Genomic DNA, 20,934 nt, shown 5'->3' on the forward strand with positions numbered 1-20,934 from the left:
GCTGTTATTGTGAAGTGGAAACGTCTAGGAGCAACAACGGCTCAGCCGTGAAGTGGTAAGCCACACAAGCTCACAGAATGGGACCGCCGAGTGCTGAAGTGCGTAGCGTGTAAAAATCGTCTGTCCTCGGTTGCAACACTCACTACCAAGTTCCAAACTGCCTCTGGAAGCAACGTCAGCACAATAACTGTTCATCGGGAGCTTCATGAAATGGGTTTCCATGGCCGAGCAGACGCACACAAGTCTAAGATCACCATGCGCAACGCCCAGCATCGACTGGAGTGGTGTAAAGCTTGCCGCCATTGGACTGTGGAGCAGTGGAAACGTGTTCTCTGGAGTGATGAATCACGCTTCACCATCTGGCAGACCGACAGACAAATCTGGGTTTGGCGGATGCCAGGAGAACGCTACCTGCCCCAAATGCATAGCGCCAACTGTAAAGTTCGGTGGAGGGGGAATAATGTTCTGGGGCTGTTTTTTCATGGTTCGGGCCCCTTGGTTCCAGTAAAGGGAAATCTTAACGCTACAGCTTACAATGACATTCTAGATGATTCTGTGCTTCTAACTTTGTGGCAACAGTTTGGGGAAGGCCCTTTCCTGTTTCAGCATGACAATGCCCCTGAAACATGAGATGTTCGACGAGCAGGTGTCTTAATGTAACTGTTTCTGCATAATTCAGTCTTTTTGACTGCGAACATGAATTAAATCAAATCAAATCAGAAATCAAATAAAATAAAAAACATTGAATAAAAAAAAAATCTCACCCACCTCGTCATTGAGCGTCTCGTCTAGTTCCTGGTCGGTGTAGGCCCCGCCCTCTGTGTCCGTGTCCTCGTAGTCAGAGGTGTGGCGGCTGTCCGTGCTGTACATGGAGTACTCACTGCCCGGGGCCGACAGATATGACAGACGGTCATCATGGATGTCCAGGTCATCGTCCGGAGCTCCGTCCGCCTGGGGAGAGGAGGAGGAGGAAGAGGAAGAGGAGGAGGGAGATGGGAGTGGTGGATGAGAAGAAATAAGCCAGTTTTTTTTTTTATTAAATGTTTTTTGCTTCAGCAGGTGAGTCAGAAATGTTTAGATGTTATTCAAAGGAAAGAAGCTCCTGCACACTGCGTTTATGAGTGAAACTGCAGCTGAGTGTTCTCTCACCTTGCCCTCGGACACCCAGACCAACTGGTTCTGCTGCTGCTGGACGGTCTCCTTCAGAGCTCCGTACCAGCCGTCGTTCATGTTGTTCATGTTGATGGTGGCTAACAGAGGACAGAACCGTGTTACTGGTTAGCATGATGCTACTAGTTAGCGTGTGAACAATTGAACATGCTATGAATGGATCCCAGAGGAATTACACCAGATATCTTGGCCTTTATTTCACGTAACAAAAATGTAAACAAAACATGCAACAATTTCAAAGACTTTAATGGGTTACAGTTCATATAAGGAAATCGGTCAATTTGAAATAAATAAATTAGGTCCTAATTTATGGATTTCATGACTGGGAATACAGATATGCATCTGTTGGTCACAGATACCTTCAACAAAAAGGTAGGGGTGTGGATCAGAAAACCAGTCAGTATCTGGTGTGAACACCATTTGCCTCATGCAGCGCGACACATCTCCTTCGCATAGAGTTGATCAGGCTGTTGATTGTGGCCTGTGGAATGTTGTCCCACTCCTCTTCAATGGCTGTGCAAAGTTGCTGGATATTGGTGGGAACTGGAACACGCTGTCATACACGTCGATCCAGAGCAACCCAAACAGGCTCAATGGGTCACATGTCCGGTGAGTATGCAGGCCATGGAAGAACTGGGACATTTTCAGCTTCCAGGAATTATGTACAGATCCTTGCAACATTGGGCCGTGCATTATCATGCATTATCTCTGTGCTTTCAAATTGCCATAGATAAAATGCAATTTTATTCGTTGTCTGTAGCTTATGCCTGCCCATACTATAACCCCACTACTACCATGGGGCACTCTGTTCACAATGTTGAGATCAGCAAACCGCTCGCCCACACTGTCTGCCATCTGCCTTGTACAGTTGAAACATGGATTTTTCCATGAAGAGCACACTTCTCCAGCATGCCAAGGTGAGCATTTGCCCACTGACGCTGGTTACGACGCCGAACTGCAGTCAGGTCAAGACCCTGGTGAGGACGACGAGTACGCAGATGAGCTTCCCTGAGACGGTTTCTGACAGTTTGTGCAGAAATTCTTCGGTTGTGCAAACCCACTGTTTCATCAGCTGTCCGGGTGGCTGGTCTCAGATGATCCCACAAGTGAAGTAGCCGGATGTGGAGGTCCTGGGCTGGCGTGGTTACATGTGGTCTGTGGTTGTGAAGCCGGTTGGACTTACTGACAAATTCTCTAAAACGACGTTGGATGCAGCTTACGGTAGAGAAATGAACAATCAATTCTCTGGCAACAGCTCTGGTGGACATTCCTGCAGTCAACATGCCAATTGCACGCTCCCTCAAAACTTGAGATATCGGTGGCATTGGGTGGTGTGACAAAACTGCACATTTTAGAGTGGCCATTTACTGTCCCCAGCACAAGGTGCATATGTGTAATAATCATGCTGTTTAATCAGCTTCTTGATATGCCACACCTGTCAGGTGGACGGGTTATCATGGCAAATTAGTTTACAGGGATGTAAACAAATTTGTGCACACAATTTGAGAGAAATAAGCTTTTTTGTGCGCATGGAACATTTCTGGGTTCTTTTATTTCAGCTCATGAAACATGGGACCAACACTTCACATGTTGCGTTTATATTTTTTGTTCAGTGTAGATACCCGTGTGAATAATTCACATTTTCATGACCAAGCAATCAAATGGTTACAGAATCATGCTTACGAGCAGTTTGTGTGTGAAAACAGACAGGTATTTAACAGGGCCCAATATATCTCTTGTGGAGTTCCTCTGTGATCTATTCCTGAACCCTTGTTCTTTAATAACAGATTTGAACAACGTCTCATAACACCGTCATAATGTAGACCCATTTCCCAGCCATTGTCATGAAAAAGTTGCGCAGGTTCGCACCAGAAAAGTGTAATCCTCTGACTTCAAATGCAGCAAGTTAACAAACATTTCTAAGTGAGCCCCAAACTTTTGAACGGTAGTGTATATATTGTGGATACAACCAACCCCAGCTCTGCAGATTGTGTTTGCGAAGAGACAGAATCATTAGATCATTTGTTTTGGTACTGTCCATATGTAGCTTGTATTTGGTCACACGTTCAGGAATGGCTGAAGAATTGCAACATTTACCTGGAGCTAACCCTGCAAATAGAACTGCTGGGTGATCTGAAAAGTCATAGTCAATCGATCAATAATATAATAATACTCTTAGCAAAAATGTTTATCTTTAATTTACAATCTGTAGAATCTATGAGAATAGAAAGGTTCAGAACTTTTGTGAAACATCACAGTACAGTTGAAAATATATATGGCAAATAGAAATCCAATATGGATGGTGTTAAGAGATACTGTAGATGGGAGGGGTTGAATGGAGCTGAAGGGTGGGACTAATAACAACAAGATAGCTCATTTAAAATATACTGTGTCCGTAAAATGTATATAGGTTCAGAATTTTTGTGAAACAGCACAGTTAAAAATATATGGCAAATATAAATCAAACTGGATGGTCTTCAGAGATAGATGGGAGGGGGAAGGACAGGAGTAAAAACAAACTAAATATAACTATTGTAAAATAGATTGTGTCCGTAAAATGTATATAGTATGTATAAGCTGGAAGTAGAAGCCTAAGTGTTGTTCATTAGTTTACTCCAATTAGGGGAGGAGTGGTAGGGTTAGTGGAAAATAATAAAGGAAAATATATTTTTAAAAGCTGTGTGTATATGTATATATATATATATGTACAGTATGTATGTATGTATATTTATATTTACTAAAATATATATGGGGGATTGGAAATGATGCAGACAATTACATTGACAGATCTACCCCCTAACTTAAAAAATAAAGAACATTTAAAAATAAACACGTAATCAGTTGGTTATCATCTACAACATGGCAGATGTCATTGGAGGATTGATTACCTAGAAGCTGGCAAGCCAGCGAGGCAATGTAAAACATCCCAAATAGAGCTAGACAAAGCCAGAAGAATAATCTGTGTGTTGATATAGCCAATCAGTCTGGTGCTTCCATGCCATCATCACCCAAGGTTTCCGACATCAGGCTTAGCTATCCTGCTGTAGATATTTTCGGTGCGAGGATGTGGGCATATCATTCGAACGTGACGATTGCTTGTAAACAAAAAAATGTCTGTAAACGTGACATATTAAATACCCCCCTCAGTGCTTCCTGGTGATGGGATGGTGGTTGTTCTTCCTTAGTTTCAGGGCTCTCTCTCTGTACTTGCCCATCTTTCCTCAACTCCTCTCTCTCCCCCCCTCTCTCCCCCTTCCCTCTTTACTCACTGGTGAAGAGGTGGTGGTTGTTCTTCCTTAGTTTCAAGGCTCTCTCGTAGAGTTTCCGGGCTGACTTCCTGGACTCGGAACAGAGCCTGGTTCTCATGTTCTTCACCCCTTGCTTGCTGTCGGGGTTCAGGAACACCACGATGGGGTACCACTGGGCGTAGTTCAAACGGTCCACCGCATTGGGGGTGATGTCCAGGACTGCATGTTTATCCTACACCGGACAAGACCCAGACAAGACACCATAACTTAGTTGACTTAGTCATTCCTTTTTAGCTCCTAGTGGAGCAGAGCCTCAACAGACTCCAGTGAATCCTATTCTGGGCAGTTCTCTTTTCATCATGAGTGGAAATAGCAATGGACAAACGCTACATTTGAAATAGTCATTCTGACCGCATCACAAAAAATATCTCAACCGAACATCAACACCCACAACAGTTATGCAATTGTGGAAAAGAAAATCCTTAATTGCTCAAATCAAAATGAGTCCTATTGAAACGAGCGACTGTGTAAATTCAAAACTCACTCTGTCGATGATCTGCTTGATGGTGTGCAGACGGATGATTCCTGAACTACGCTGGTCTGTCCCTGCATCTCTAGGTTCACTCTCTGGAACACAGGGGAAGGCACAGTTTTATGACATAGTTCTCTAATCAGTTTAATCATTCTAGAATGCTCAGAAACTAGCACATTATTCTGATACACTGTGTTACTCACTAGCACATCATTCTGATACACTGTGTTACTCACTAGCACATCATTCTGATACACTGTGTTACTCACTTGCACATCATTCTGATACACTGTGTTACTCACTAGCACATCATTCTGATACACTGTGTTACTCACTTGCACATCATTCTGATACACTGTGTTACTCACTAGCACATCATTCTGATACACTGTGTTACTCACTTGCACATCATTCTGATACACTGTGTTACTCACTTGCACATCATTCTGATACACGGTGTTACTCACTTGCACATCATTCTGATACACTGTGTTACTCACTTGCACATCATTCTGATACACGGTGTTACTCACTTGCACATCATTCTGATACACTGTGTTACTCACTTGCACATCATTCTGATACACTGTGTTACTCACTTGCACATCATTCTGATACACGGTGTTACTCACTTGCACATCATTCTGATACACGGTGTTACTCACTTGCACATCATTCTGATACACTGTGTTACTCACTTGCACATCATTCTGATACACGGTGTTACTCACTTGCACATCATTCTGATACACTGTGTTACTCACTTGCACATCATTCTGATACACTGTGTTACTCAATTGCACATTATTCTGATACACGGTGTTACTCACTTGCACATCATTCTGATACACGGTGTTACTCACTTGCACATCATTCTGATACACTGTGTTACTCACTTGCACATCATTCTGATACACTGTGTTACTCACTTGCAAGCTCAAACAGATCAGGCTCCTCCCGGGAGATTTTCTCTCGTGCCACATCTGCGATGGGTCCAAATACCACCACAGGCCTGAGGAAACCAGCTGGACAAACACACAGGCCAACAAACGGCCATCAGAGAACAGACTGGCAGGGTGGCGTAGCAGTGGCGTTGCATCCCACCCCAGCATGCAGTTCTTCCCTCTATCAATTGATAGCCAGTAATCTAGTATAGCCTTTCCAACTCTCTACATTTACTGAGAAATACAAAAAGTAGGCGCTCTGTTATGAAATACGAAAACGGTGCTCTGTTCTCCTTTATAAAAAACACTCCAAACTCACCACTATAGACAGACAGAGGCAGAGTCAGAGACAGAGGCAGAGACAGAGTCAGAGACAGAGGCAGAGACAGAGGCAGAGACAGAGGCAGAGACAGAGGCAGAGACAGAGGCAGAGACAGAGGCAGAGGCAGAGACAGAGGCAGAGACAGAGACAGAGGCAGAGACAGAGACAGAGACAGAGACAGAGTCAGAGACAGAGACAGAGACAGAGGCAGAGACAGAGGCAGAGGCAGAGGCAGAGGCAGAGACAGAGGCAGAGACAGAGGCAGAGACAGAGGCAGAGTCAGAGACAGAGACAGAGGCAGAGACAGAGGCAGAGACAGAGAGAGGCAGAGACAGAGGCAGAGACAGAGGCAGAGACAGAGGCAGAGACAGAGGCAGAGACAGAGGCAGAGACAAACACAGACAGCGGGGCTAGGGTGGAGGGGTTTGGGAGGAGGAGTTAGGGAGGAGGAGTTAGGGAGAAGGAGTTAGGGAGGAGGGGCTAGGGAAGAGGGGCTAAAGAGGAGTTAGGGAGGAGGGGTTAGGGAGGAGGGGCTAGGGAGGAGGGGCTAGGGAGGAGGGGCTAGGGAGGAGGGGCTAGGGAGGAGGGGCTAGGGAGGAGGGGCTAGGGAGGAGGGGCTAGGGGCTAGGGAGGAGGGGTTAGGGAGGAGGGGTTAGAGAGGAGGGGCTAGAGAGGAGGGGTTAGAGAGGAGGGGTTAGAGAGGAGGGGCTAGGGAGGAGGGGCTAGGGAGGAGGGGCTAGAGAGGAGGGGCTAGGGAGGAGGGGCTAGAGAGGAGGGGTTAGGGAGGAGGGGCTAGAGAGGAGGGGTTAGGGAGGAGGGGCTAGAGAGAAGGGGTTAGGGAGGAGGGGTTAGGGAGGAGGAGTTAGGGCGGAGGAGTTAGAGAGGAGGGGTTAGGGAGGAGGAGTTAGAGAGGAGGGGTTAGGGAGGAGGGGTTAGAGAGGAGGGGTTAGAGAGGAGGGGCTAGGGAGGAGGGGTTAGATAGGAGGGAGGAGGGGCTAGAGAGGAGGGGCTAGGGAGGAGGAGTTAGGGAGGAGGAGTTAGAGAGGAGGGGCTAGGGAGGAGGGGTTAGGGAGGAGGAGTTAGAGAGGAGGGGTGAGGGGCTAGAGAGGAGGGGTTATGGATGAGGGGCTAGGGAGGAGGGGCTAGAGAGGAGGGGTTAGAGAGGAGGGGTTATGGATGAGGGGTTAGGGAGGAGGGGCTAGGGAGGAGGGGCTAGAGAGGAGGGGTTAGGGAGGAGTATCAGAGTCCTCGGTCCTCACCCTCTCTCAGCACCACCCTCTCGTAAGCGGGGAACTTGGTCTGTACGGGCTGGGCCGACAGGTCCTCTCTGCTCTTCCTCAGGTTCCTCTTGGAGCTCCTCAGGCCCCTGAACCTCCAGAAGTCAGCCCTGTCGCCCCCTGCTGTCTTGGGGAGGGTGTACTGCACACTGGACAGCTGCTCCGCTCTGGAGACAGATAGAGGAGAGGGAGTTGGATAACTAACTAACTATCTCGATAACTAACCCTAACCATGCTGTATTGGGGATGAAGGTCTATTGAGATTTAGCTCTCTGTAAAACCCAGATGAAGGTCTATTGAGCCCCGTGTAGCTCAGTTGGTAGAGAATGGCGCTTGCAACGCCAGGGTTGTGGGTTCGATTCCCACGGGGGGCCAATATGGAGAAAATAAATGTATGCACTCACTAACTGTAAGTCGCTCTGGATAAGAGCGTCTGCTAAATGACTAAAATGTAAATGTAAAATGTAGCTCTCTGTAAAACCCAGATGAAGGACTATTGAGATTTAGCTCTCTGTAAAGCCCAGATGAAGGTCTATTGAGATTTAGCTCTCTGTAAAGCCCAGATGAAGGACTATTGAGATTTAGCTCTCTGTAAAGCCCAGATGAAGGACTATTGAGATTTAGCTCTCTGTAAAGCCCAGATGAAGGACTATTGAGATGTAGCTCTCTGTAAAGCCCAGATGAAGGACTATTGAGATGTAGCTCTCTGTAAAGCCCAGATGAAGGACTATTGAGATTTAGCTCTCTGTAAAGCCCAGATGAAGGACTATTGAGATTTAGCTCTCTGTAAAGCCCAGATGAAGGACTATTGAGATTTAGCTCTCTGTAAAGCCCAGATGAAGGACTATTGAGATTTAGCTCTCTGTAAAGCCCAGATGAAGGTCTATTGAGATTTAGCTCTCTGTAAAGCCCAGATGAAGGACTATTGAGATTTAGCTCTCTGTAAAGCCCAGATGAAGGACTATTGAGATTTAGCTCTCTGTAAAGCCCAGATGAAGGACTATTGAGATTTAGCTCTCTGTAAAGCCCAGATGAAGGACTATTGAGATTTAGCTCTCTGTAAAGCCCAGATGAAGGACTATTGAGATTTAGCTCTCTGTAAAGCCCAGATGAAGGACTATTGAGATTTAGCTCTCTGTAAAGCCCAGATGAAGGACTATTGAGATTTAGCTCTCTGTAAAGCCCAGATGAAGGACTATTGAGATTTAGCTCTCTGTAAAGCCCAGATGAAGGACTATTGAGATTTAGCTCTCTGTAAAGCCCAGATGAAGGACTATTGAGATTTAGCTCTCTGTAAAGCCCAGATGAAGGACTATTGAGATTTAGCTCTCTGTAAAGCCCAGATGAAGGACTATTGAGATTTAGCTCTCTGTAAAGCCCAGATGAAGGACTATTGAGATTTAGCTCTCTGTAAAGCCCAGATGAAGGACTATTGAGATTTAGCTCTCTGTAAAGCCCAGATGAAGGTCTATTGAGATTTAGCTCTCTGTAAAGCCCAGATGAAGGACTATTGAGATTTAGCTCTCTGTAAAGCCCAGATGAAGGACTATTGAGATTTAGCTCTCTGTAAAGCCCAGATGAAGGACTATTGAGATTTAGCTCTCTGTAAAGCCCAGATGAAGGACTATTGAGATTTAGCTCTCTGTAAAGCCCAGATGAAGGACTATTGAGATTTAGCTCTCTGCAAAGCCCAGATGAAGGACTATTGAGATTTAGCTCTCTGTAAAGCCCAGATGAAGGACTATTGAGATTTAGCTCTCTGTAAAGCCCAGATGAAGGACTATTGAGATTTAGCTCTCTGTAAAGCCCAGATGAAGGTCTATTGCGATTGAAATGTTTGTGAAAAATATGACATTTTTGGGGCATCAAAATCACCCGTGCTGTAGTTTATTTTCTACTCAGGAGAATGAGAGGGACAGACAGAGCTCTTGGTGGACACCTCTAAAGGGCTTTCATGTGTCTGTGACTGTGTCCAGTACACTTGGCATGGCTAACGTCAATACTGCCAACACAGAGGCACTTACAATGATAATCATAACAAATGTGGTTAAAGCTATGAGAGGACAACGTGACATTAACATTGTTATGATAAATTGTGACCAGTGTAAATCTTGTTCCCCTATTATTTTTAATATATTTATATTATTGTCTTAACCAGGTAAGTTATATGGAACACGTTCTCTTTTCAAATAAACAAACTGACTTCTGTGAGAACTTTGATTTCTGTGAGAACTCAACATCATTATGGCTTGCAGATACAAACACCTAGAGGAGCCAAATGGGAAGGACTGAAGAAGAAGAAGAAGAAGAAGAAGAAGAAGAAGAAGAAGAAGAAGAAGAAGAAGAAGAAGAAGAAGAAGAAGAAGAAGAAGAAGAAGAAGAAGAAGAAGAAGAAGAAGAAGAAGAAGAAGAAGAAGAAGAAGAAGAAGAAGAAGAAGAAGAAGAAGAAGAAGAAGAAGAAGAGCGCGTCATCATCACCTGTTCTTGTTAGGTATGATGCCTCTCTCCACCTCCTGGTGGTTCTTCCCGATGCGGATGGCCAGCCAGGAGCCCAGCTTGCCGTTGTACAGGGTGTCCACCACTCTGAACACCTCTCCCTTGTTGAAGCTCAGGCCGTACGGAGACTCCTTCTCATACTCAAAGTGGGTCCGGATGTAGAACGAGTCGCCCACATCAGACTCCACGATCCGCCGGTACACTGGAGCAGAACACAGTCAGAGACAGAGACAGAGTCGGAGCCAGTCAGAGTCAACGACCGAGACAGAGTCAGAGACAGAGCCAGTCAGAGTCAGAGACAGAGACAGAGCCAGTCAGAGTCAGAGACAGAGTCAGAGACAGAGTCAGAGACAGAGGCAGAGGCAGAGACAGAGGCAGAGCCAGTCAGAGTCAGAAACAGAGCCAGTCAGAAACAGAGCCAGTCAAGAGTCAGAAACCGAGACCGAGACCGAGTCAGAGTCTGAGTCAGAGACAGAGACAGAGTCGGAGCCAGTCAGAGTCAACGACCGAGACAGAGTCAGAGACAGAGTCAGAAACAGAGCCAGTCAGAAACAGAGCCAGTCAGAGTCAGAAACCGAGACCGAGTCAGAGACCGAGTCAGAGTCAGAGTCAGAGGCAGAGGAAGGAGAGAAGCCCAATAGAGATGCATCTCTGATGATGGTCGTTCAACCGGCCCAGTTCACTTCCCTCCCCTTACCTCGGCCCTAATCATGTGATTGGAGGTCTGTTAAGTGGAAGTAGTATGGTGAAAGCTCCACCCCTAAACGGACTATACTGTACCTATCCAGACCCTTCAGATCTGCATATACTGAAGGGTGCTCTAATGAGTGGGGGAGGGGAGGGAGTGAAGGGTGCTCTAATGAGTGGGGGAGGGGAGGGAGTGAAGGGTGCTCTAATGAGTGGGGGAGGGGAGGGAGTGAAGGGGACCAGTTCAACCAGTTTCCTCTCCTCCTCCTGTACTCACCATCCTTCTTCTTCTGGGCCAGGATGGTGACCTCTTCACCTTTAGGGAGGTCAAGGAGAAACAGCACTGCCTCTTCTCTGATTATATTAGCAAAATCCACATTATTAACCTGGAAACATGGAGGGAAGGGAGATGTGTTATTCAGTTATTCCAAATTATTATTTTACTTTGTTGAACGTTTTTGTGGCCATATGTACCAAAGGGATGAAGTGAGTAGGTAGCTTCAATGTTGTGTTGTTGTGGAATCTACAGTCCACAACGGATGATACCACCACAACAACACAACATCCTTCTTGTTATCCTGTTGAATATGTAGCCTTGGAAAGCCTCGAGGACATCTGAAGTGTTCACTCGTGACCTGGGGAAAGGTTGTGGATTCAATTCCCCCAGGGAACACACACACTTACGAAATGTATGCCGTGACAGAACTGCCATATAGTACACCGTCGCTAACACACATTTCAGCTCTGGTTAATAGTGCTGATGGTCTACACCGTCGCTAACACACATTTCAGCTCTGGTTAATAGTGCTGATGGTCTACACCGTCGCTAACACACATTTCAGCTCTGGTTAATAGTGCTGATGGTCTACCTGTCTAAATGTTTACACACCATCAGTGTTAAAGAGATTCTCCGGTACTTTTGTTTACTTTTTAGAGAAAGTGGCGCTCATGAGCCAAAAGTGGTCACTGAAAATCCCTCCCTCCCTCCCTCCCTGCCTCCTTCCTGTGAGTGCATGATGAGTCTCTAGCTGTCACTCATATGGCGAGGGGCTGAAGCTCATTGGTTGACATCGAATTGCTAGGGGGCTGGCCCACATGGGGGGAAAATGGTGCAGCACAGCTTACAGAAAAACGGTTGCTTTCAAACTAAGGGATTTCGTGGCTAATTGAGGTAAGACAATCATTCTGATTATAGATTCTGCATGTGTGAACTACACATTGACACATCCAGCCCAAAACGAGATGGTTTGAAAAATACTTAGTAGTTGCCAAAAGTTCCCGGAGCATGTCTTTAATAGTGCTGATGGTCTATACCTCTATATCCTTCAGCATCACCCCTTGTGACTATAACCCTGACAGAGTTTTACTGCACTGTAAACTAAGATCCACGCCATTACACATTACACTGGCAGAGAGACGAGGAGGACGGGGTGGAGGAGGAGGAGGAGGAGGAGTGTAAACAGAAAAAGATATACAGCTCAGAGGGAGAGGAAGAGAAATGGGCCAAACAGAGAAAGGAAAGAAAAGTTTTTGTGTGATTCCCAGAGCACATTGCTAGGAGACAGACTCCAAAACGATCAGGAATCTCAGAGCAGCCTGTTTTAAAGCCATTAATAAAAATCACAGAAGAGAAGCTTTTGGATACGTCCCCTATGCGCTCTGGTCAAAAGTAGTGTGCTAATGTAGAGAATAGGCTGCCATTTGGGATGCTACCTTTTAGATACAAACCAAGGCCCTGTAAAAACACTGCTACCGTTACACTGTTAACCACATATTGTAAAAAACAACAACCACAAAAACAGAATACATTTGTATCCCCTGTAGCGTCTTATTGGTGTTTAGGCTGTCAGTTTACTGTGGTATCCCCTGTAGCGTCTTATTGGTGTTTAGGCTGTCAGTTTACTGTGGTATCCCCTGTAGCGTCTTATTGGTGTTTAGGCTGTCAGTTTACTGTGGTATCCCCTGTAGCGTCTTATTGGTGTTTAGGCTGTAAGTTTACTGTGGTATCCCCTGTAGCGTCTTATTGGTGTTTAGGCTGTCAGTTTACTGTGGTATCCCCTGTAGCGTCTTATTGGTGTTTAGGCTGTCAGTTTACTGTGGTATCCCCTGTAGCGTCTTATTGGTGTTTAGGCTGTCAGTTTACTGTGGTATCCCCTGTAGCGTCTTGTTGGTGTTTAGGCTGTCAGTTTACTGTGGTATCCCCTGTAGCGTCTTATTGGTGTTTAGGCTGTCAGTTTACTGTGGTATCCCCTGTAGCGTCTTATTGGTGTTTAGGCTGTCAGTTTACTGTGGTATCCCCTGTAGCGTCTTGTTGTTATATAGGCTGTCAGTTTACTGTGGTATCCCCTGTAGCGTCTTATTGGTGTTTAGGCTGTCAGTTTACTGTGGTATCCCCTGTAGCGTCTTATTGGTGTTTAGGCTGTCAGTTTACAGTGGTATCGCCTGTAGCGTCTTATTGGTGTTTAGGCTGTCAGTTTACTGTGGTATCCCCTGTAGCGTCTTATTGGTGTTTAGGCTGTCAGTTTACTGTGGTATCCCCTGTAGCGTCTTATTGGTGTTTAGGCTGTCAGTTTACTGTGGTATCCCCTGTAGCGTCTTATTGGTGTTTAGGCTGTCAGTTTACTGTGGTATCCCCTGTAGCGTCTTATTGGTGTTTAGGCTGTCAGTTTACTGTGGTATCCCCTGTAGCGTCTTATTGGTGTTTAGGCTGTCAGTTTACTGTGGTATCCCCTGTAGCGTCTTATTGGTGTTTAGGCTGTCAGTTTACTGTGGTATCCCCTGTAGCGTCTTATTGGTGTTTAGGCTGTCAGTTTACTGTGGTATCCCCTGTAGCGTCTTATTGGTGTTTAGGCTGTCAGTTTACTGTGGTATCCCCTGTAGCGTCTTATTGGTGTTTAGGCTGTCAGTTTACTGTGGTATCCCCTGTAGCGTCTTATTGGTGTTTAGGCTGTCAGTTTACTGTGGTATCCCATGTAGCGTCTTATTGGTGTTTAGGCTGTCAGTTTACTGTGGTATCCCCTGTAGCGTCTTATTGGCGTTTAGGCTGTCAGTTTACTGTGGTATCCCCTGTAGCGTCTTATTGGTGTTTAGGCTGTCAGTTTACTGTGGTATCCCCTGTAGCGTCTTATTGGTGTTTAGGCTGTCAGTTTACTGTGGTATCCCCTGTAGCGTCTTATTGGTGTTTAGGCTGTCAGTTTACTGTGGTATCCCCTGTAGCGTCTTGTTGGTGTTTAGGCTGTCAGTTTACTGTGGTATCCCCCTGTAGCGTCTTATTGGTGTTTAGGCTGTCAGTTTACTGTGGTATCCCCTGTAGCGTCTTATTGGTGTTTAGGCTGTCAGTTTACTGTGGTATCCCCCTGTAGCGTCTTATTGGTGTTTAGGCTGTCAGTTTACTGTGGTATCCCCTGTAGCGTCTTATTGGTGTTTAGGCTGTCAGTTTACTGTGGTATCCCCCTGTAGCGTCTTATTGGTGTTTAGGCTGTCAGTTTACTGTGGTATCCCCTGTAGCGTCTTATTGGTGTTTAGGCTGTCAGTTTACTGTGGTATCCCATGTAGCGTCTTATTGGTGTTTAGGCTGTCAGTTTACTGTGGTATCCCCTGTAGCGTCTTATTGGTGTTTAGGCTGTCAGTTTACTGTGGTATCCCCTGTAGCGTCTTATTGGTGTTTAGGCTGTCAGTTTACTGTGGTATCCCCTGTAGCGTCTTATTGGTGTTTAGGCTGTCAGTTTACTGTGGTATCCCCTGTAGCGTCTTATTGGTGTTTAGGCTGTCAGTTTACTGTGGTATCCCCTGTAGCGTCTTGTTGGTGTTTAGGCTGTCAGTTTACTGTGGTATCCCCTGTAGCGTCTTATTGGTGTTTAGGCTGTCAGTTTACTGTGGTATCCCCTGTAGCGTCTTATTGGTGTTTAGGCTGTCAGTTTACTGTGGTATCCCCTGTAGCGTCTTATTGGTGTTTAGGTTGTCAGTTTACTGTGGTATCCCCTGTAGCGTCTTATTGGTGTTTAGGCTGTCAGTTTACTGTGGTATCCCCTGTAGCGTCTTATTGGTGTTTAGGCTGTCAGTTTACTGTGGTATCCCCTGTAGCGTCTTATTGGTGTTTAGGCTGTCAGTTTACTGTGGTATCCCCTGTAGCGTCTTATTGGTGTTTAGGCTGTCAGTTTACTGTGGTATCCCCTGTAGCGTCTTATTGGTGTTTAGGCTGTCAGTTTACTGTGGTATCCCCTGTAGCGTCTTATTGGTGTTTAGGCTGTCAGTTTACAGTGTTAATACATATTTGCTAGTGTATGCATCATCACCTTTTTTTTGTGTCTTTCTTCAATTCCAGTGGCAACTAATATTGGATTTCTGTGCAGTGAAATTCAGTAGCTGCTAGCATTGATTCAATTTGTGTAGGCCTTCACTAACACGTTGGGCTACACAGCATGTCATTTAGATGAGGATCATATTACACAACAAGCTATTTTATCCTAAGCAATTTACACAGTACAGCGGAGTGCATACATTGTGCATGTGATCCCTGTGGAAATTGAACCGACAACCTTAGTGTGGCTGTAGTGAGTGTGTAGTTGCTGATGTATCTTGTCTCACCCTGAGAATTTGGTCCCCCTCCTCCAGTCCCTCCTTAGCTGCTGGGCTATCCTCCAGGACTCCTGCTACAAAGATGCCCACATCGTTCCCCCCTGCCAGCCTCAGACCCACACTCTCCCCCTTCTTAAACTTCACCAGCTTCATACTCGGCCTAGGGAGTGAGTACATGGGGTGGAATGGGGAGTGAATACATGGGGTGGAATGGGGAGAGAATACATGGGGTGGGAGAGAGGACAGGGTGGGAGAGAGGACAGGGTGGGAGAGAGGACAGGATGGGAGAGAGGACAGGATGGGATGGGGAGAGGGAAAAGACAGTTACAGACAGTTACAGACAGTTAAAGACAGTTAGACAGTTAAAGACAGTTAGACAGTTAAAGACAGTTAGACAGTTAAAGACAGTTAGACAGTTAAAGACAGTTAAAGACAGTTAGACAGTTAAAGACAGTTAAAGACAGTTAGACAGTTAAAGACAGTTAGACAGCTAAAGACAGTTAAAGACAGTTAAAGACAGTTAGACAGTTAAAGACAGTTAGACAGTTAAAGACAGTTAGACAGTTAAAGACAGTTAAAGACAGTTAGACAGTTAAAGACAGTTAAAGACAGTTAGACAGTTAAAGACAGTTAGACAGTTACAGACAGTTAAAGACAGTTAGACAGTTAAAGACAGTTAGACAGTTAAATACAGACAGTTATAATATAATAATAATAATATGCCATTTAGCAGACGCTTTTATCCAAAGCGACTTACAGTCATGCGTGCATACATATTTTTTTTTGTGTATGGGTGGTCCCGGGGTTCAAACCCACTACCTTGGCGTTACAAGCGCCGTGCTCTACCAGCTGAGCTACAGAGGAGCTACAGAGGACCACAGTTACAGACAGTTAAAGACAGTTAGACAGTTAAAGCAGTTAGACCGTTAAAGACAGTTACAGACAGTTAGACAGTTAAAGCAGTTAGACCGTTAAAGACAGTTACAGACAGTTAGACAGTTAAAGCAGTTAGACCGTTAAAGACAGTTAGACAGTTACAGACAGTTAGACAGTTAAAGACAGTTAAACAGTTAAAACAGTTACAGACAGTTAAAGACAGTTAGACAGTTAGATGGTTAAAGACAGTTAGACGGTTAAAGACAGTTAGACAGTTAAAACAGTTAGACCGTTAAAGACAGTTACAGACAGTTACAGACAGTTAGACAGTTAAAGACAGTTACAGACAGTTAAAGACAGTTAGACAGTTACAGACAGTTAGACAGTTAAAGCAGTTAGACCGTTAAAGACAGTTAGACAGTTAGACAGTTACAGACAGTTACAGACAGTTAGACAGTTAAAGACAGTTAAAGAGTTAAAGACAGTTACAGACAGTTAGACAGTTACAGACAGTTAAAAACATTTAGAGACAGTTAGACAGTTAAAGACATTTAGACAGTTAGACAGTTACAGACAGACACACAGTTAAAGACAGTTAGACAGTTAAAGACAGTTAGACAGTCACAGACAGTTAAAGACAGTTAGACAGTCACAGACAGTTAGACGGTTAGACAGTTAGACGGTTAAAGACAGTTACAGACAGTTAGACAGTTAAAGACAGTTAAACAGTTAAAGACAGTTACAGACAGTTAGACAGTTACAGACAGTTAGACAGACAGTTAGACGTTAAAGACAGTTACAGACAGTTAGACAGTTACAGACAGTTAAAGACATTTAGAGACAGTTAGACAGTTAAAGACATTTAGACAGTTAGACAGTTACAGACAGACACACAGTTAAAGACAGTTAGACAGTTAAACAGTTAAAGACAGTTAGACAGTTACAGACAGTTAAAGGCAGTTAGACAGTTAGACAGTTACAGACAGTTAGACAGTTAGACAGTTAGAGACAGTTAAACAGTTAAAGACAGTTACAGACAGTTAGACAGTTAGACAGACAGTTAGACATTAAAGACAGTTACAGACAGTTAGACAGTTACAGACAGTTAAAGACATTTAGAGACAGTTAGACAGTTAAAGACATTTAGACAGTTACAGACAGACACACAGTTAAAGACAGTTAGACAGTTAAACAGTTAAAGACAGTTAGACAGTTACAGACAGTTAAAGACAGTTAGACAGTCACAGACAGTTAGACAGTTAGACAGTTAGACGGTTAAAGACAGTTACAGACAGTTACAGGCAGTTAGACAGTTAAAGACAGTTAAACAGTTAAAGACAGTTAGACAGTTACAGACAGTTAGACAGACAGTTAGACGTTAAAGACAGTTACAGACAGTTAGACAGTTAGACAGTTACAGACAGTTAAAGACATTTAGAGACAGTTAGACAGTTAAAGACATTTAGACAGTTAGACAGTTAGACAGACACACAGTTAAAGACAGTTAGACAGTTACAGACAGTTAAAGACAGTTAGACAGTTAAAGACAGTTACAGACAGTTAGACAGTTAAAGACAGTTAGACAGTTAAATACAGACAGTTATAATATAATAATAATAATAATATGCCATTTAGCAGACGCTTTTATCCAAAGCGACTTACAGTCATGCGTGCATACATATTTTTTTTTGTGTATGGGTGGTCCCGGGGTTCAAACCCACTACCTTGGCGTTACAAGCGCCGTGCTCTACCAGCTGAGCTACAGAGGAGCTACAGAGGACCACAGTTACAGACAGTTAAAGACAGTTAGACAGTTAAAGCAGTTAGACCGTTAAAGACAGTTACAGACAGTTAGACAGTTAAAGCAGTTAGACCGTTAAAGACAGTTACAGACAGTTAGACAGTTAAAGCAGTTAGACCGTTAAAGACAGTTACAGACAGTTAAAGACAGTTAGACAGTTAGACGGTTAAAGACAGTTAGACGGTTAAAGACAGTTAGACAGTTAAAGCAGTTAGACCGTTAAAGACAGTTACAGACAGTTACAGACAGTTAGACAGTTACAGACAGTTAAAGACAGTTAGACAGTTACAGACAGTTACAGACAGTTAAAGACAGTTAGACAGTTAAACAGTTAAAGACAGTTAAACAGTTAAAGACAGTTACAGACAGTTAGACAGTTACAGACAGTTAGACAGTTAAAGACATTTAGAGACAGTTAGACAGTTAAAGACATTTAGACAGTTAGACAGTTACAGACAGACACACAGTTAAAGAGAGTTAGACAGTTAAACAGTTAAAGACAGTTAGACAGTCACAGACAGTTAAAGACAGTTAGACAGTCACAGACAGTTAGACAGTTAGACAGTTAGACGGTTAAAGACAGTTACAGACAGTTACAGACAGTTACAGACAGTTACAGACAGTTAGACAGTTAAAGACAGTTAAAGACAGTTACAGACAGTTAGACAGTTACAGACAGTTAGACAGACAGTTAGACGTTAAAGACAGTTACAGACAGTTAGACAGTTAGACAGTTACAGACAGTTAAAGACATTTAGAGACAGTTAGACAGTTAAAGACATTTAGACAGTTAGACAGTTACAGACAGACACACAGTTAAAGACAGTTAGACAGTTAAACAGTTAAAGACAGTTAGACAGTTACAGACAGTTAAAGGCAGTTAAAGGCAGTTAGACAGTTAGACAGTTACAGACAGTTAGACAGTTAGACAGTTAGAGACAGTTAAACAGCTAAAGACAGTTACAGACAGTTAGACAGTTAGACAGACAGTTAGACGTTAAAGACAGTTACAGACAGTTAGACAGTTACAGACAGTTAGACATTTAAAGACAGTTAAAGACATTTAGACAGTTACAGACAGACACACAGTTAAAGACAGTTAGACAGTTAAACAGTTAAAGACAGTTAGACAGTTACAGACAGTTAAAGACAGTTAGACAGTCACAGACAGTTAGACAGTTAGACGGTTAAAGACAGTTACAGACAGTTACAGGCAGTTAGACAGTTAAAGACAGTTAAACAGTTAAAGACAGTTAAACAGTTAAAGACAGTTACAGACAGTTAGACAGTTACAGACAGTTAGACAGACAGTTAGACGTTAAAGACAGTTACAGACAGCTAGACAGTTAGACAGTTACAGACAGTTAAAGACATTTAGAGACAGTTAGACAGTTAAAGACATTTAGACAGTTAGACAGTTACAGACACACAGTTAAAGACAGTTAGACAGTTAAACAGTTAAAGACAGTTAGACAGTTACAGACAGTTAAAGGCAGTTAAAGACAGTTAGACAGTTAGACAGTTAAATACAGTTAGACAGTTACAGACAGTTAGACAGTTAGACAGTTAAAGACAGTTACAGACAGTTAGACAGTTAGACAGACAGTTAGACATTAAAGACAGTTACAGACAGTTAGACAGTTAGACAGTTAAAGACATTTAGAGACAGTTAGACAGTTAAAGACATTTAGACAGTTAGACAGTTACAGACAGACACACAGTTAAAGACAGTTAGACAGTTACAGACAGTTAAAGGCAGTTAAAGAGTTACAGACAGTTAAAGACAGTTAAACAGTTAAAGACAGTTACAGACCGTTAAAGACAGTTAGACAGTTAAAGACAGTTAGACAGTTAGACAAATAAAGACAGTTAGACAGTTAAACAGTTAAAGACAGTTAAAGACAGTTAAACAGTTAAACAGTTAAAGACAGACAGTTAAAGACTGTTAAAGACAGGTAAAGGCCCACTCTGTGATATTTACGTTGTTTGAAATAAGGAGTATCCCCCATAGAAATACACTTTCTAGAATGGCTATTCACATTGAAGTCAGAGGTCTGATGAGCTTTGTCCCTTCTATTCAAATTCTATGATGTCACCTGCCAAAGATCAGTGAAGTTTAAACGTTATATAGTCATAATATGGAGCAGGGCAGGAGGTTGAAGGAGTTACTGTTAGTGACAATACAACTTTATTGTCCATTACTTACAACAAACAATGCAAATGTGTCTTCTGCGCCATTCTCAACCCACCAGACAGAACACATCACACATACAGCTGAGACAAGCACAGGTTCAAGCTGCAGTGCAGCGCCCCAGGACAGGTGAAAAGATACTTCTACATACTGTAGGATACTGTTAGAGACAGGTGAACAGATACTTCTACATACCGTAGGATACTGTTTCAGACAGGTGAACAGATCCTTCTACATACCGTAGGATACTGTTTGAGACAGGTGAACAGATACTTCTACATACCGTAGGATGCTGTTAGAGACAGGTGAACAGATACTTCTACATACTGTAGGATGCTGTTAGAGACAGGTGAACAGATCCTTCTACATACCGTAGGATGCTGTTTGAGACAGGTGAACAGATCCTTCTACATACCGTAGGATGTTGTTAGAGACAGGTGAACAGATACTTCTACATACCGTAGGATACTGTTTGAGACAGGTGAACAGATCCTTCTACACACCGTAGGATGCTGTTTGAGACAGGTGAACAGATACTTCTACATACCGTAGGATGCTGTTAGAGACAGATGAACAGATACTTCTACATACCGTAGGATACTGTTTGAGACAGGTGAACAGATCCTTCTACATACCGTAGGATACTGTTTGAGACAGGTGAACAGATACTTCTACATACCGTAGGATGCTGTTAGAGACAGGTGAACAGATCCTTCTACATACCGTAGGATGCTGTTTGAGACAGGTGAACAGATCCTTCTACATACCGTAGGATGCTGTTTGAGACAGGTGAACAGATACTTCTACATACC

The 20,934-nt window shown here is 43.8% G+C and overlaps 1 protein-coding gene across 13 annotated transcripts in view; it reads right to left on the reverse strand.

Moving 5' to 3' along the window:
- LOC121540688 (tight junction protein ZO-1) overlaps nt 1-20,934 on the reverse strand; it is a 173,326-nt gene that overhangs the window by 24,440 nt on the left and 127,952 nt on the right. For all 13 annotated transcript variants that reach the window (XM_041849721.2, XM_041849720.2, XM_041849711.2 and 10 more), the window contains 9 exons: nt 15,264-15,414; nt 10,954-11,062; nt 9,972-10,191; nt 7,476-7,660; nt 5,880-5,975; nt 4,963-5,045; nt 4,440-4,650; nt 1,150-1,250; nt 769-951 (listed from right to left, as the gene is read on the reverse strand). In XM_041849721.2, the coding sequence (XP_041705655.2) occupies nt 769-951; nt 1,150-1,250; nt 4,440-4,650; nt 4,963-5,045; nt 5,880-5,975; nt 7,476-7,660; nt 9,972-10,191; nt 10,954-11,062; nt 15,264-15,414 (1,339 nt within the window). The remainder of the gene's footprint in view (nt 1-768; nt 952-1,149; nt 1,251-4,439; nt 4,651-4,962; nt 5,046-5,879; nt 5,976-7,475; nt 7,661-9,971; nt 10,192-10,953; nt 11,063-15,263; nt 15,415-20,934) is intronic.

This window comes from Coregonus clupeaformis, chromosome 26 (genome assembly GCF_020615455.1).
Source record: "Coregonus clupeaformis isolate EN_2021a chromosome 26, ASM2061545v1, whole genome shotgun sequence".
NCBI classification, from domain to species: Eukaryota; Metazoa; Chordata; class Actinopteri; order Salmoniformes; family Salmonidae; genus Coregonus; species Coregonus clupeaformis.